This window comes from Bubalus bubalis, chromosome 15, assembly GCF_019923935.1.
Source record: "Bubalus bubalis isolate 160015118507 breed Murrah chromosome 15, NDDB_SH_1, whole genome shotgun sequence".
Lineage (NCBI taxonomy): Eukaryota > Metazoa > Chordata > Mammalia > Artiodactyla > Bovidae > Bubalus > Bubalus bubalis.
Genome location: NC_059171.1, coordinates 71530622 through 71548680, shown reverse-complemented (window position 1 = coordinate 71548680; position 18059 = coordinate 71530622). Strand labels below are relative to the sequence as shown.

Sequence of the window (18059 nt, the reverse complement as noted above, 5' to 3'; positions counted from 1 at the left end):
GAGATGGCCAAGGAAGGAAATTGTTCTTTTAAAATTTCTGTCATGAATGTATTTACTTATTTATTTTAATTTTTTTTTTTTTTTGCTGCAGCAGGTGGCAGGTGGGATCTTAGTTTCCCTTCCAGGGATCGAACCCAGGCCCACTTGCAGTGGAAATTCAGAGTCTTAACCATTGGACCACCAGGGAAATCCCAGGAAGGAAGTTTAGTTTTGCCCAAATATGTCCTAAAAGTTTACTTCTCTTGAGATTGCTCTGCTCTCTCTTTGACTTCTCTCCCTATCTTTATAAAAATAAATAGTTACTGTTCACACAATCTCCTTTGCCAGTTTCTGTAAATGAACCAACTTTTTCCCAGGAAGTAAGAAGAGTTTGTGTACGTTTAAATTTGTTTTTTCCTATGGCCTTTTCATAGGCTCATCACTGGAAAGATTCTGAATTCACAATATGTGGTATTTTTGCCTTCTTGGTTTCTTATCAGCCCCCAAGAGTATATGTGCAGATAACCACAAAGAAATTCTTAAGTCTCGGGGTTTTCCATCACTGCAAACCACAGTCCACCACGCTGCCCGGTGCCTCAGCACGATGACAGGGCCGGAGCGTGGGGCTGGCGTTCGCTGTGTGGTCAGTACCTGGCTTCTAAGGGACTTTTCCTTCCAAACAGCCTTCAAATTCAGTACAAACCAGGAGTTTCATGACTCTTATTGTTATTTTGTAACACAGCCTTCAGGCCAAAGTGGCAAGGACATTTATGTATTTTTTGTTTTTTCCTGCTTTTATTTCCCGAAGGATAAGGGGCCTTGGTGAAAGCCTTGATGTGGGACTCATAGTTCAAAATGGTTTATAATCACTGTCTCTTCATGTTCTGTTTTAGAATTTTCACCTTACTTGAATCAATAGCACCGGCCAGGTTATCCCTGTCCTCACCTCCCCCAGATGCAGAAGGTGCACAGTAAAGGCTTCTCTTGCAACCCGTGTCCACCCGGAGGGACCGTCAGTGGTGCAGTCTGTGTCCTCTCTGATGTGATTTGAGCGTAGCTGTATTTTCTTCCCTCTTTTCATACAAATCCTCATACATCATGAATACTGTTTTTCACTTTGCTTTTATCACAAAACAGTTTATCTTGGAGGCATTTCCAAAGTCAGACGTAAAAAAACTTTATCATCTTTACGGCTATTGTGTAGAACTTCCCATAATTTATTAACTGGTCCTCTACTGATAAATACTAAGTGAAGTGAGTGAAGTTGCTCATTCACATCTGACTCTTTGCAACCCCATGGACTGAGGCCTACCAGGTTCCTCCATCCATGGGATTTCCCAGGCAAGAATACTGGAGTGGGGTGCCATTGCCTTCTCCAGGAGATCTTCCCAACCCAGGGATTGAACCCGGGTCTCCCGCATTGTAGGTAGATGCTTCACCGTCTGAGCCACCAGGGAAGTCCAATAAATACTAAACTTGCCATCAATCTGAACATTCCTGTAGAGAAGAACCTTGTACACAGGTGACTTTGTGTTTCCTTCATTCTGAAAATATTTGGTGAGTAGCTGCTGGGTGCCAGGCAGTGTTCTAAATTCTGGAAACATAGCAGTGAACACGCAGACCACACTCTCAGAGTTTGCATTCAAATTGTGCTTAGTCGCTCAGTCATGTCTGACTCTTTGTGACCCCATGGACTATACCCCGCCAGGCTCCTCTGTTCGTGGGAATTCTCCAGGTAAGGATACTGGAGCGGGTTGCCATGCCCTCCTCCAGGGGAGCTTCCCAACCTAGGGATCAAACCCAGGTCTCCCACATTGCAGGCGGATTCTTTACCATCTGAGCAACCAGGGAAGCCCACATTCAAGTTGGGAACACAGCAAAATACATAAGGAAACAAATACATGTATAAATGGTTAGGGTGATAAAGGTTGAGAAGAAAGTAATGCAAGGATCTTCACAAACAGGGGATAGGTAGGTTCTGCCTTGATTAATGGAGGTCCCTACCTCACTTAGCACCGTCCACACAAGGTGGACGTGACCCCAAGTGCCAAGACCACAGGGTAGCGGGATGCAGGGGGCTTGTGGCCCAGGAATGAGATTGTTGAGGACTCAGGACAAAATATTATTCTAGCTATCTGTCCAGGACAGAGAGTGAATCCTCTTAATCTTTATTTTTCCCCATCTCAGATCCAAGGCCAGTGTTTTTCACCTTTCTTTTTTTTTTTTTTTCATTATTACCTGCAAGCCTCCATCCCAGGGAGCATTTTTATTATTTTTTTTTAATAATTTTACTTACTTATTTTTGGCTGTGCTGGGTCTTTGTTGCTGTATGGGCTTTTCTCTAGTTGTGAAGAGTGCCCGGGGCAGGCTACTCTCTAGTTGCGGTGTGCCAGCTTCTCACTGCATCGGCTTCTCTCGTGGAGCCCAGGCTCTAGGGGTTGTGGCCTTCAATAGTTGCAGCGTGTTGGGCTCAGTAGTTCATAGCACATGGGGTTAGTTCTCTGCAGTATGTGGAATCCTCCTGGACCAGGGATCAAACCGTGTATCCTGCATTGACAGGCGGATTCTTTTTTTTTTTTTTTTTTTAATTTTATTTTATTTTTAAACTTTACATAACTGTATTAGTTTTGCCAAATATCAAAATGAATCCGCCACAGGTATACATGTGTTCCCCATCCTGAACCCTCCTCCCTCCTCCCTCCCCATTCCATCCCTCTGGGTCGTCCCAGTGCACCAGCCCCAAGCATCCAGTATCGTGCATCGAACCTGGACTGGCAACTCATTTCATACATGATATTTTACATGTTTCAATGCCATTCTCCCAAATCTTCCCACCCTCTCCCTCTCCCACAGAGTCCATAAGACTGTTCTATATATCAGTGTCTGTTTTGCTGTCTCGTACACAGGGTTATTGTTACCATCTTTCTAAATTCCATATATATGCGTTAGTATACTGTATTGGTGTTTTTCTTTCTGGCTTACTTCACTCTGTATAATAGGCTCCAGTTTCATCCACCTCATTAGAACTGATTCAAATGTATTCTTTTTAATGGCTGAATAATACTCCATTGTGTATATGTACCACAGCTTTCTTATCCATTCATCTGCTGATGGACATCTAGGTTGCTTCCATGTCCTGGCTATTATAAACAGTGCTGCGATGAACATTGGGGTACTCGTGTCTCTTTCCCTTCTGGTTTCCTCAGTGTGTATGCCCAGCAGTGGGATTGCTGGATCATAAGGCAGGTCTATTTCCAGTTTTTTAAGGAATCTCCACACTGTTCTCCATAGTGGCTGTACTAGTTTGCATTCCCACCAGCAGTGTAAGAGGGTTCCCTTTTCTCCACACCCTCTCCAGCATTTATTACTTGTAGACTTTTGGATCGCAGCCATTCTGACTGGTGTGAAATGGTACCTCATAGTGGTTTTGATTTGCATTTCTCTGATAATGAGTGATGTTGAACATCTTTTCATGTGTTTGTTAGCCATCTGTATGTCTTCTTTGGAGAAATGTCTATTTAGTTCTTTGGCCCATTTTTGATTGGGTCATTTATTTTTCTGGAGTTGAGCTGTAGGAGTTGCTTGTATATTCTCGAGATTGGTTGTTTGTCAGTTGCTTCATTTGCTATTATCTTCTCCCATTCTGAAGGCTGTCTTTTCACCTTGCTAATAGTTTCCTTTGATGTGCAGAAGCTTTTAAGGTTAATTAGGTCCCATTTGTTTATTTTTGCTTTTATTTCCAATATTCTGGGAGGTGGGTCATAGAGGATCCTGCTGTGATGTATGTCAGAGAGTGTTTTTGACAGGCGGATTCTTATAGACTGTACCACCAGGGAAGCTTACTTCTTTCCTAATAACTTCCCCCATGAAATTTGAACACTATGGTATTCTGTTTCAGTTTACATACTGTGACCCTTTGGAAAGCCATAAACCGTTATAATATCTGAGGTCGTTTTCACCCCACGCCCTGAGATCCAGCACCCCAGATCCCCCCCCGGAATGAGGACTGTGCATCTAGCCTGCCAGCCCAGCTGTTCCTCTGCATGGTTGATGGTGAGATGGTCTTGGTAGGAATCTCTTTGTCTTTGAAATAAAAAAGAGAGTTGGTTGTTTCTGGTCCAAGCCCTCTAGTGGTGGGAAACTCCTCGTGTGTCACACTGGTGGTCAGAGAGGGCAGGACGCGGAGTGACTTGTTGCTACAGGAAACCTTGGATGAGAACCTCGGGCCAAAGCTAGGGAGGTGTTCGGGCAGGAGAGAAGACCTCTCCGCCCTGCCCTTCCGCCTCTGCTCCCACGTTGCCTTCAATTCAGTTCAGTGGCTCAGTCATGTCCGACTCTTTGCTACCCCATGGACTGCAGCACGCCAGGCCTCCCTGTCCATCACCAACTCCCAGAGCTTACTCAAACTCATGTCCGTCAAGTCGGTGATGCCATCCAACCATCTCATCCTCTGTCGTCCCCTTCTCCTCCTGCCTTCAGTCTTTCCCAGCATCAGGGTCTTTTCCAATGAGTCAGTTCTTCGCACAGGTGGCCAAAGTATTGAAGTTGCAGCTTCAGCACCACATTGCCCTCATTCGTATTTAACATCCCGTAGGATTTCCAAAGTAAACACATCTTCAGCTTTTCCCAAGTACCAGGGAACATACTAGCACTTTCCCCGTGGGTGAACTCACTGCATCGTCACAGCAGCCGCCTGCAACAGGTTGTAACATCCTCACTTTAGAGATGTGGTTAAGAGGGTCCCACACAGAGCCTGTAATCGTCAGCCTTGCTCCTTCACACACCGGTTTCTCCCTCCGCTGCTGATAAACACGTGGCATCATTCTCTGGTAAGGTTGGCTGCGTGCTGACTGTGTCTGCCCCCCGGGTGCGAGCTCTCTAGAGGCAGGCAGCATTTTAGACATCGCGGCACCCCTTTCTCAGCCCCAGCATCGCAGGTGTCATGGAATAGGTACTTGGTCAATGATTTATGGAAGGGTGGCTGGGCGACCTGACAATACACTTGAACGTGAACAAAATGACCTCTCAAATGAGGGAAGCCATGGCCTCCGCATGTGAAACCAGGGCTGTGGGTCCCTGGCGTCTTGGTTGCACGCTGCTGAAACTGACTTCCCCGAGATGCCTGGGTCTCCTTGAAGACAGACTGTATCATAAACTCTCCTCAGCCCTGGCTCTCCTGACTGTGTGCACACTAGACCGTCCTCCCCTTGGTTTCCCACCCCCTGCGCCCCTGCTCCCCAGCTGGTTACAGTCCTCCCCCCTCTCTCCTCTGTGGACTTCTCTCTGCTCCACCCTAAAATCAAGGAGACCCAGGCCACTGCCCCAGAACACTGAAAACCCCTCCTCCAGCTGTAGGTTGCACTTGCTAAGTAGTTTTCTCTTTTGTTTGCTTTTTTTTTTAAATTTATTTATTTTTGGTTATGCCGGGTCTTCGTGGCAGCACACAGGCTTTCTCCAGTTGCGGCGAGGAGGGGCTACTCTGCAGTTGAGGTGTGCGGGCTTATTGCGGTGGCTTCTCTTGTTGTGGAGCCCAGGCTCCGGGTGCAGGGGTTTAATTAAGTTGTTGCAGCCCGTGGGCTCAGTAGTGGGGCTGGTGGGCTCTCGAGCACAGGCTCAATAGCTGTGGTGCCTGGGCTTAGTGGCTCTGTGGCATATGTGGGAATCTTTCTGGGCCAAGGATCCAACCGGTGTCCCCTGCATCAGCAGGTGGATTATTAAAAAGTAGTAAATTAGGGCTTCCCTTGTGACTCAGCTGGTAAAGAATCCGCCTGCAATGCAATGGAACTTTGTTCAATCCTTGGGTTGGGAAGATCCCCGGAGAAGGGAGAGGCTCCCCACTTCAGTATTCTGGCCTGGAGAATTCCATGGACTGTATACATGGGGTGGCAAAGAGTCAGACACAACAGAGCAACTTTTACATCACTTCAGTAAATTAGATGGCTAGGAGACTACATTATTTCTTTAAAATTGGGATTAAATTTACCTACTGTGAAACGCACAGATCTGTTTATTTTTTGGCTGTGGTGGGTCTTTGCTGCTGCACGTGGGCTTTGTCTAGTTGCAGTGAGCGGGAGCTACTCTTCATCGTGCTGAGCGGGCTTCTCATTGCAGTGGCTTCTCTTTTCTGGTGCAGAGGCTTAAGTTGTTGCAGCCCGTGGGCTCAGTAGCGTGGCTCGTGCGCTCTAGAGCACGGGCTCAGTAGTTGCAGTGAGCAGGCTTAGCTGCTCTGCAAGTGTGGGAATCTTCCCAGACCAGGCATCAAACCGGTGTCCTTGTATTCCAAGACAGATTCTTCCCACTGCGCCACCAAGGAACCCCTGAACAGCTTTCTTTCTCAACAGAACCTGGGCACTGACGCTGAGGATGCAGTTGCGAGCAGGGCGATCGAGGTCTCTGCCCTCATTTCATCGCGTCTATACTTGAGTGGGGGCGACGGCGCTCACCGAGCATCAGCTGGTTTTGCGGTTCCCTGTGCGCTCCCGTTTTTAACCGTCTCCCGTCTTTGCTTTTCAGCTCCAGGGCCTGAGCCACAATGTGATCTTCACCTTGGATTCCTTGTTGAAAGGAGACCTGAAGGGAGTCAAAGGCGTGAGTGTTCCAAAATTCGATTTTCACTTCAGCTTCAAAGGATCGATCTGGTTTGTCTTTGAAGATCCTAGTGGCACTGGTATCTGAAAGGCACTCTGAACATTTTCAGCATGAAGTGTTGTTGGAAGGCGGTCATTAGAAGAAACACACCGACTCACATAGTGTTATTGACCGAGAAACAAGATGAGATGCTGTCGGGAAGATTGGTGGGCGGGGGTGGTCTGTGCTGAGTCTGGGCTCCACCCCAGTGGACCCACCTCTCAGAACCACCAGGTACTGCCTCGTAGTTTTGACTGGGAACACTTGAGCTACAACTTTCTTAGCTTTCTTGGCTGTAATAAGTCACGTGGTGTGCCTGAAAGCGTCCTGTGTAGTTTCCAGTGTCCTGTAACGGAAATTGTCTCTGCTAAGATGTGATTTGAAAATTATTCACCTTGAAGCAAAAGCACGTTTAATCTCAATTTTATTTTCTCTTTTCTAAGGATCTCAAGAAGCCATTTGACAAAGCTTGGAAAGATTATGAGACGAAGTTGTAAGTGTGTTTTTTTTATTGTTGTTGTTGTTGTTTTTGTTGTTGTTACTGTTTTAAGTGTTCTAAGAAAAAGAATAACTAAAATAAGGACAGAGTCTTGAACTAATTCCTTCAGGAGAAAAACCCTGCCAGGTCAATCCTTGTAAGGGCCGTGAGGCTGAGTATGCTGACCTGATTAGAAGTGGTTTCACCTCCCATGCTGGTTGTCTAGAGTGAGATGTACTTTCATTCTCGATTATTTTGGCGTCCGTGGCTGATACTAATGGTCAAGTTATAGGTCTATGACTATTGTAGTTTTTCTTTCATTATAGTTAGTGCATAACTATAGCCCACTCCAGTGTTCTTGCCTGGAGAATCCCAGCGACGGGGGAGCCTGGTGGGCTGCCGTCTATGGGGTCGCACAGAGTCGGACACAACTGAAGCGACTTAGCAGCAGCAGCAGCATAGACCGTTTACCCATTTCTGGATAACATGGCAACTCAGAAATAAAAAAACAGCTACTGTTTGTGTTGTGGCTCCATGGTGAAGAATCCTGCCTGCCAATGTATGGGACATGGGTTCTTTCCCTGGGTCAAGAAGATCTCCTGGAGAAGGAAGTGGCAACCCACTCCAGTATTCTTGCCTGGAGAATCCCAGGGACAGAGGAGCCTGGTGGGCTATGGTCCACAGGGTTACAAAGAGTCAGACATGACTTGGCAACAAAACAACTGTAACGTCCGTCTGCCCACCAGGGCCTGAGCAAAATGCCTTACATGCATGACCTCCTCACAGCACTCTCTCAGCGTGCACCTTGGACTGCCTATTTGTGAATTAGGAAACAGAAGCTTAGAAAGGCTAAGGGGCTGCGGAAGGTCCTAAGGCCAGTAAGTGTGGCTTCCCCTCTGGTGTCTGTGACCCCAGAACAGCATAGCATGGCTGCAGCCAGAAGCCTGCATCCTGGGGTGATCACATGGGACCAGGGAGACGCTGCCTATCAGACCTCAGTGTAGACCTGGCTCATCCTCACACTATATGGGTCGTTCTTCCACATCCCTTTCTTATTATTTGTTGTTCAGTCGCTCAGTCGTGTCCAGCTCTTTGTGACCCCATGGACAGCAACACGCCAGGCTTCCTTGTCCTTCACTGTCTCCCTGAGTTTGCTCAAATTCATGTCCATTGAGTCGGTGATGCCATCCAGCCCTCTCATCCTCTGTTGCCCCTTCTCCTTCTGCCCTCAGTCTTTCCCAGCATCAGGGTCTTTTCCAATGAGTCAGTTCTTCGCATCAGGTGGCCAAAGTATTAAGTTTCAGCATCAGTCTTTCCAATGAATATTCAGGGTTGATTTCCTTTAGGATTGACTGGTTTGATCTCCTTTCTGTCCAAGGGACTCTCAAGAGTCTTCTTCAGTACCACATTTCGAAAGCATCAGTTCTTCAGTGCTCAACTTTCTTTATGGTCCAACTCTCACATCCGGACATGACTACTGGAAACACCATAGCTTTGACTTGATGGACCTTTCTTGGCAATGATGTCTCTGTCTTTAATACACTGTCTAAGTTGGTCATAGCTTTTCTTCCAAGGAGCAATTGTCTTTTAATTTCAAGGCTGCAGTCACCATCCGTAGTGATTCTTATTAGTACTCTGAGACATTTATACCACCAGGCCGTGGGGTGGGGTGGGATGGGAGGAGAAATGTATTTAAAAGCATTTAATAAACATCTTGGCTATAAACTTAGATAACTATAAACATGAGAGAATAAAAGCATTTCGGTAGGCAGCAATAACAGTAAAGTGAAAACACAAGCCAAAGAAAAACAAATTCAGGATTAAAATGTTTTCCCCGACACCACTTCTGTAACTGCTTATGTAATACGCGCATCCTTGAGGATTTGCTGCCTAAGGAATGCTTCTGATGTGCTGTGACGGCGGCAAATGGTGCTGAGAACTGACGGGTTCCTGAAATGGCCAGCCGGGGTGAGTGAAGGCCGTGGGCCACGGCATCAGGCCCGCGTGTCCTGCCCTGTGCAAGTGGGTCTTGAGTGCTCACAGGACTGCCAGGCCCAAGGGCGTCTGCACACAGCAGAAAGGAACTAGAACTGAGTCCTTACAAGGAGGGCGGAGCTCCTGAGTTCTCCCCACACCCCTCAGGCTTCTCTTGCTGTTCCTTCTTGGTTCATCTGTATTGTGTTGCCGTGATAGGTAAGGATTTCTCACCCTTGTACAACCATCCCCATCACTCTTCCACCCCAACCCCTCCTCATTCATACAATAAGATAAATACAATGATTTGTGTTTTAAGCCAGTTGTCAGTGATTACATTTTCATGAGTATAAATATGCATTGTTGAACATGTATATGTGCTCAGGCTGTCCATGGGATTCTCCAGGCAAGAATACTGGAGTGAGTTGTCATTTCCTCCTCCAGTGGATCTTCCTGACCCAGGGATGGAACCCACGTCTCCTGCGTCTCCTGCATCAGCAGCCCAGTTCTTTACCTCTAGCGCCACCTGGGAAGCCCTGAACATTCATGCATTGGTCTTTTTGTGGATACGTTTGTCCAAATGTGGATTCGTTTGTCTTAGATAAATATCTAGTGAGGGAATTGTTGAGTTATTGGGTAAATGAATGTTTAATTTCATTTTTAAAACTCCCAAATAGGTTTCCAAAGTGGTCGCCCCATTTTTACTACACCATCGTTGTATGGAAGTTCTCATTGTTCCACATCTTCAGTAGCATTTGAGATTGTCCATCTTAATTTTGTTTTTATTTTTCATCTCTGTGATCACCAGTGAATCACCTCTTTGTTTGCTTACTGGCCATTTATTGATATGTCTTACAAAGGGCTCAGGTATTAAATAAATATGTATTGTCAGTCTGAAGGTATGCTATGATTGAATTCCCACTCTCTTTTTTTTGCTTTTTCTTAATGAAGCAATTGCCTCATTTATTCATGTACTTAGTTGTACATGAATCTGTTGTAAACTCTTATTATCCTAGCAGATGTCCAATACCTATTAATGTTGCTGCTGAGCAAATGCATGATGTATATTATTATGGTGATGATATATCAATTATCATTAAATTCTCTGTCAGTTCCTTTGCCCTCCTGGAGACATCCTTCCAGGGCCCCCTATGTCAGCAGAGGGGCTTCCTTCGTATCTCAGTTGGTAAAGAATTTGCCTGCAATGCAGGAGACATAAGTTCGATTCCTGGATCAGGAAGATCCCCTAGAGAAGAAAATGGCAACCCACTCCAGTATTCTTGCCTGGAATCCCATAGGCAAAGGACCCTGGTGGGCTACAGTCCATGGGGTCACAAGAGTCGGACACAAGTGAGTGACTAAAGAGATGTCAGCAGAGCGGCTCTCACCCTGGGGCTCCCCCTAGTGGTAGACCTATTTCCTTGCCATGGTAGGCCCAGTATTTTGTGAGCACACCACCTCTTCTCTGATGGCTTTCCTGATAGCTCAGTTGGTAAAGAATCAGCCTGCAATGCATGAGACCCTGGTTTGATTCCTGGGTTGGGAAGATCCGCTGGAGAAGGAATAGGCTACCCACTCCAGTATTCTTGGGCTTCCCTTGTGGCTCAGCTGGTGAAGAATCTGCCTGCAATGCAGGAGACTGGGGTTCTAACCCTGGGTTGGGAAGATCCCCTGGAGAGGTGCATGATGGAAGAGTTGCTTAGGTATGCCAGACACTGGGGTATTACAGTGAATCTCAGCCCAGTTTGTAAGTTTTTCATTGAGTTGATGGCTCAATTTTTCTACTGTGTTGTATGTTGGCAAAGATATTGGCTTTCTTGGGGTTTGATTTCCCACCACCGCAATTTAAAAGAAAACTCAAAGGCTAGGTCAGTCTTTGCTTTCACAACGATAAATGATAGGCTCTCTTTAGTGAGAACTTTAATGTCACTTTGAGTGAATGTGGGGAAAAAAATTTTGGTGAGAGATAATACTGGTGAATATTAAGTTTTACTGGTTGAGGTATATAGCATTTTTTTTTTTTAAACCGTGTGTCCAGTTGAATGAATCCTGCAATGCAGGAGGCCCAGGTTTGATTCCTGAATCGGGAAGATTCCCTAGAGAAGGAAATGGCAACCCACTCCAGTATTTTTGCCTGGAGAATCCCAGGGACAGAGGAGCCTGGCAGGCTACGATCCATTGGGTCACAAGAGTCAGACACGACTTAGCGACTAAACCACCACCAGTCGAATGAAAACTGAAATGAAGAAGTCATTAAGAAAGTCTGAGTTAGAAAGAAAGAAATTAGAAGTCAGCTTTCAGATTAAATGGATTTTTAGAAAAAGAGCTTTGGCCATTGGTATCGATACCAAAATATTATCTGCTGTAGCCAAGCATCTCCCTGAGGTACTCTTGGTTTAATGTGCTTTCTCTGTGCTTATTTCTTTGGCTCCCTCCTGGCCCTCTCCCAATTGAAGAACATTTTCATAGCATTCCAAAGAAGAGATTTGGACTTCTCCTAAATCTTGACTGTGTACAATCCATTGCCAGGTGGTTAAATAACTAAAACATCATTAGAGAGTGAAAAACAACCTATGTTTAGAGAAGTATTGAATATTACCTTTGGCTAACTTTTGTGCATGCCTCCAAAGACCCATTATATACTCTTGAAATAACTCTCAAGTCTTATAGTCTATTAATAATCAAGATATGCCTGAGGCCTCCAACCTCCTGATTTCTTTTGCATCATATAAAGTGCTTTACTGCAGAAAAAGTAGACTGTCACAGTGACTTGCTGCCAGCCAGCATGGAAGAGAACTTACGTGAACCCTCTCAAGGGTGAGATCAAAGTTAAAACGTAGGCAGTGTCCTCGGAAATCCATACAATGTGTTGACTCTTCTTTGAACTTAAGATTTTCAAGTTTTGATCGATGCTGTCCGTTTAAGAGTCCCTGCCTCTTCTAGTAATGAAGAAAGAGTCAATGGCTGTCCTTAAGGACAGGAGTCTGGTTTTCTGGTTTTTAAATGCCGGCGTCTGCTTCGGTTACAGTACCAAAATTGAGAAGGAGAAGAGGGAGCACGCCAAGCAGCACGGGATGATCCGCACGGAGATCACCGGCGCCGAGATCGCGGAGGAAATGGAGAAGGAGCGGCGCCTCTTCCAGCTCCAGATGTGCGAGGTGAGGACGGCCGAGCGCACCCTGCACCTCGGGTGCGGTTCCCGCTCGCCTTTCCTGCTGGTCAGCCGTCCTTATGCTTAAGCGCGGGCTGTGGTTTGATGATCACAGGAGGGGACCGTTTCTCAAGGACTCTCTAATCTCCACTTTTCTCCAAGCCTTTTGGGATCCGCCGTCTCACTGTTGTCTCATATTTTGAGCCCGGGTCCTAGGGGGCTCTTTAAGCCAAAACGGGATTCTTTGGTGAGAACTTTAATATTGCTTGTGAGTGAGTGTGGAAAAAAAAAAACAAAACGGGGTGAGAGGTAACACTGGTGAATATTAAGTTTAACTAGTACAGGTTGTACAGCATGGTTTTTTGTTTTGTTTTGTTTTTAACCCTGTGTCCAGTTTGAATGGAAACTGAAATGAAGTAGTCTTAGGAAAGTCTGAATTCGTGGGGGGGGAGGGATGCAATGAAAAGCATGTTACCGTAGATGTAGAGCAGTGGTTCTCAAACTGGGTTCCCATTGAACACTGGCATTCCTTGACCTAGAGACCAACTCATTCTGATACTGAGTAATGGAATTTTTTTTTGTGGCAGTTTTCAGAAAATATTAAAGTAAATAGAATTTTCTCAGTTTCAAGTTTTTCTTCCTTAATTTTTTTTTTTTTTTAAATTTCTGTTCTGACCCCCCTCATCAGCCTTCAGCTCCTTCTGGGAGCTTATCTGTTCATGAGCACTTTCACACCATAAACAAGTGAACAAGAAGCAAACAACATCAACAGAAAATCTTGGCCAGTTGTGAAAATCAGAGCCAGTAATGTTTAGCGCATAGATGGCAACCCACTCCTGTGTTCTTGCCTGGAGAATCCCATGGACACAGGAGTCTGGCGGGCCGTCATGGTCCACAGGGCCGCAGAGAGTCAGACTCGACTGAAGCAACTAAGCAACCAAGTGCATTATTTTTTTTTTTTCCTTTCCCTTTTTAGTACCTAAAGTACTTTCCAATTTACCTCTTTGGTCTGAATGTTTGAATATCTTAGAGCAGTTTCCTTAAAGAGAATGCCATTTGTCCTTCAGTCCGTCTTTCAGGTTTTGTCCATGTGAATGATGAGTTTGAGATCCACTGAACCGGGGTGGGGGGTGGGATAATCCATTATTCCAGAATGTTTTGCTGTGTTTGGTTTCCGCTTGTCTAGTAAACTAATCTTAAGCATTTATAAAATGCTAACATGCTAATCAGTTTGTGTTGCACACTTGTGACTGTCGGATCAGCATTGCCTAAGTCAGCTCACACTGTCTGGCTGCAGCCCAGCCTCCTGCAGACTCACGATCAGTGATCTGGCACCCATACCCATGCCAGAGAGCCTTCTTTGTAATGATCAACGTCCAATTCTGTTTTATTTCCACAGTATCTCATTAAAGTTAATGAAATCAAGACCAAAAAGGGTGTGGATCTGCTGCAGAACCTGATAAAGTATTATCACGCACAGTGCAAGTAAGTGGACTCTTGCAGCCGTAATCATCAGCCCATGTAAGGCTCCGTCATGTGGTCACCTTGCTGCTGCTTTCCTTTCTGGCCTCCATTTGTTCCCTGTGCATAGTTGTTATCGTGACCCTCTATGGCCAGATGCTGAGAAATGGTTTTGTCTTCCACCTTCCGTGTTTTCTGTAAATCAGTCACTCGAATTAAGGGCAATTGTTCGGACTCTCTAAATGCCGTCTTACAGATTCTGGCATTGGCCTTGACAGCCCGTGGCGCTATCGTGACAAATGCACGGCGGCTGTGTCACTTTGTTACTAAAGAGGCCTTTCTAGTAACCTCCCTCCCCCACTTAACTTGGCATTTTACCTGTTATTGGGTCGTTTGTACAACATATTCCTACATGGGACTGTTTTTGTTTCCTTTTTTGCATCATCCAAATTAAGGGCTTCCCTAGTGGCTCAGACAGTAAAGCATCTGCCTGCAATGCTGGAGACCCGGGTTTGATCCCTGGGTCAGGAAAATCCCCTGGAAAAGGAAATAGCAACCCACTCCAGTATTCTTGCCTGGAGAATTCCATGGACGGACGAGCCTGGTGGGCTACAGTCCATGGGGTCGCAAAGAGTCAGACACGACTGAGCGACTTCACTTTTAAATTAAGTGAAACTGAATACGCTGGACGCTGGCGGTACTTGGTGTTCATCCTTGAGTTCCTGTGTAGCTGCTGCTGTGTTTTGGGGAGACATGGTTGTCCACACGGGCCCCGCTGTGGCTTGTGGTGCAGGGCCACCCTTGTAGAATGCTTGTGGCACCACGTTGGCTTCATCACGTCTCCTTTGCTTTCTGGGTTAGCTTTCTTGGGTTTTATGGTAGAATTTCTGCCTGCAAATGTACCGATTACTATTCAAGTCTGTACTAAATCCGTGGAATTTAGAGAGAAATAGTGCATGGACATTCCAAAATGGCCCAGGCAGCGCTCATACTTACTCATATGTAGACTACTGTCGTTAGCAGTCCATAAGCAGTGGTCTATACTTGGACTAAAAGTCGTTAGTATTATACTAGATGAGATGCTGACTCTCTAAGAAGTTAAATTTTGTAATTTCCTTTGGTCATCTCTTGTATTCTTTTTTATAATATCATACCTAGGAAAACCTTTGTGTTCAACGGAAACATTCAAGGGAGGCAGCAGTAACGTGATGGGAAAAGCACCAGGCTTGAGTGGGGCAGATAGGGGACTTCAGATCCAGGCTCTGGTAACCATGTGATCCTTGTCAGGCGCTTCTCTAAACTGCAGTATCATCGGTCAGGTGGGGTCAGGTGGGGTTAAGGTTTGCAGTAGACCCACCTCAGATCTTGGGAAGATGCGAGAATTAAGTGAGAAAATGCATATGCCTGCTGCACTGTGCCTGTTTGCTGCTCAGGTGATTCAAAATGGAATTAAGAACCATTTTTATTATCCAGGATTGTTTCTGTTCAGGAAGATCAAACTTTTAACAATCAACTTGTTATTTACATAAATTCGATTTTACTCTTTTCAAAGTAAATTCTACTTTCTATGAAAGTTTCAGATATAAGAATAATACAGTGAAATGGAAACAGTTTCATGTTTATAAGATAATTTGACCTGCAGAAGCCTCATGTTGAATACCCAGACTAACCTTTGCCTTCTTATCACAGCAGGGTGCTTAAGAAACTTTGAAATGTGTAGTGGTGCTCCCTGATTTTAGTTTAGGGGGAGTCTTTCATCTTTCATCAGTTATAGTTTTCCTCAACACAGATCTTTCTTTGAAACTTGTGCAGAAATCAGTGAATCTCTGTCTTCTCAGTCACAATATTTGAGATGCTCCCTGGTGGTCCAGTGGTTAGGATTTGATGCTGTCTCTCAATTACAGCAATTGAGCAGCAAGTCTGATTTCACCTGATTTTAGAAATCTCTTTCAATCTCAAAAATCTGTAAGTCATGTAGAAGGATTTTACTTAAACAAACAGGAGTTTTCCAAAAATAAGACATTATGTAAACTAAGATATATTAGCCTTTGTTGGTAAAGGTGAAAAGGAGAACATCTTCCCTTGATTCTTGTATTTTTCTCCTTCCACAAATATTTATCAGTCTCCTAGCAGAAGCCAGGGACTTTGCTAGGTTATATGATGCAGTGACGTAACAAGGCTTCCGCCCTTGGGAGTTCATTGTGTGATGCAGGAAGTAAGTCAGGCCCATCAAGAATCATCACATGGCTGGAAAATGACTGATAACACACAGAATCAAGAGGAGGACAGACTTCTGGCTACAGAGACTGCTGAGGGCTCCTTGAAGGCGGTGGGGGCTCTTGGACTTGGACTTGGAGGAAGGCTGGCATTTGGACCCTGGAGCCTGGTAGAAGCGTCTACCCCAGGGCGGAGAAAGATCAGCAGGAGGAAACCCTGCACACTGAACACCTCCCTGCAGGGAGAGCGATTCAAAGACATCCAGCAGTAGAACTGGGCTATGCTGTAATCCGACCCTGGCCGCCCCAGGTTGAGCCTCACAGATGCCAGTACAGCGAGAGACCAGTGGAGCTTTCTTTCTAGGACTCGTCTTCCTTCTTCCTAATTCAATCTCCCCAAACCCTTAACAGATGTAGAGTGGACCTGTAAAGCATTCTACTTAGATCTAAAAAGAGAAATTTCATATTCTGAGAGCCTGATTCCAGTTCTCAAAATGATTTTTTTAACATAAAGTCAGGTGGAGCTCCAAAATGAATTTGCTCTGATAATCTTTCATCGTAGTGCTTGTACCTGGCAGGCATACAGCTGCTGCCGTGGAAAAATAAAGGGAGCAGAAAAGAACTCGTGTCACTCATTTCAGCTCGCCCACACCGATTACTCCTCACTTGCCAGCATGAACATTGTCAGTAACATGCTGTTTCCAAGACAAATGTATTATTCTACTGCTTAGCCACCCCTTCTAGCAGTGGCAAGTATCATTATGGTCTGCAGACTCAAGAGCACTTACGCACATTACTTTATCATCTTTCATCTTACAGATAATAACAGCTAGAATTTATCAAAAGCAATCAGGAAATTGTAGCTCAGAAAAGATCAGTAACTTGCCCAAAGGCACAGTCATTCATTTAATAGATGCTCCATTAATATGTGTCAAAACAGAAAAAGCACATGGACCCTCAGGGGGAAAAAAATGGATTTCGAAGTTAAAAACTTGTGAGTGAAAGGATACTGTTAATAAAGTGAGAAGACAACCCACAGAAGGGGAGAAAATATTTGCAAATTGTTTATCAGATAAGCATCTAGTGTCCAGAATGTATAAAGAACTCTTACAACTCCAGGACAGAGAGTGCTGTATAAAGCAAGAATTCAGATATCCAGTTCTCCAAAAAAGATACACAAATGGCCAGAAAGCCCATGATTAAATGCTCACTATCATTCGTCATTTGAGGAGAGCAAATCAGAACCCCAGTGTGATGCCTCACCACTCTCAGTGGCCAGGACCATAATTAAAAGCAGCAGTGGCAAAGGGGTAAGGCCGCCAATGCAATGGAGTAAGCCAAGGAGACGGGCTGCAGGACAGCACGTTCCAGAGATGATGTCCAAGCAAGACGTAGAAGGGCAGCCTCACTGAGCCACCAGGAGGGTCATCCGTGCCCAAGGGGGTTTCAGCAGCAAGTAGTCTTAGCTGAGACACCGAGAGAGGCTGCAGTGTTATTGGGACGCCCAGCTAGCTGATTGCACGAGATGACAGGCTATATTAGCCCAACTCCTTTTAGCCTGGGTTTGTTTTCATACTGGTTCAGATTACTGAAAGACGAAAAGTTGAGACATACAAGATTGACTTCTCAGCTTCCAGTATGGCACTGTTTCGTTTGTGATGTGTTCAGTTAGACAGTTAGACACAAATTCAGCCCAGGTTTAAGAAGTAGAGTGCAAACTCTATCATGTGATTTAAGGAACTCAGAGTAGATCTGAAAAAGATGTTATATGTATAACTGAATTACTTTGCTGTATGCATGGAAGTAGCAACATTGCAAATCAACTGTACTTCAATTTTCTTAAAAAAAAATGTTACTTTAAGTCAAAGAAGCCAGGTGCAAAAGATTACATATGATATGATTGCATTTAAGTGAAATGTCTAGACAAGGCAAGTCCTTTGAGGCAGAAAGCAGATTGTTGTTTGTTAGGGGATAGAGGAAGATAGAAATTGCGGGTCACTGTTCACGGGTACAGTGTTCTTTTTGGAGTGATGGAAATGTTCTGGAATTAGGTAGTGGTTGCACAACAGTAACTGTACACTTTAAAATGATGTGTCATTTTATGTTACATGAATTTTATCTTACTTTTTTTTACTGGGAAAAAAACCCCAACAAAACAGAAACAAAGATTCTT

At 45.0% G+C, this 18059-nt stretch overlaps 1 protein-coding gene across 10 annotated transcripts in view; it reads left to right on the top strand.

Annotated features, from left to right (window-relative positions):
* Positions 1 to 18059, top strand: part of ASAP1 (ArfGAP with SH3 domain, ankyrin repeat and PH domain 1) — a 339709-nt gene that overhangs the window by 249579 nt on the left and 72071 nt on the right. For all 10 annotated transcript variants that reach the window (XM_044928833.1, XM_044928832.1, XM_044928834.1 and 7 more), the window contains 4 exons: positions 6493 to 6567; positions 7050 to 7099; positions 12087 to 12216; positions 13609 to 13694. In XM_044928833.1, the coding sequence (XP_044784768.1) occupies positions 6493 to 6567; positions 7050 to 7099; positions 12087 to 12216; positions 13609 to 13694 (341 nt within the window). The remainder of the gene's footprint in view (positions 1 to 6492; positions 6568 to 7049; positions 7100 to 12086; positions 12217 to 13608; positions 13695 to 18059) is intronic.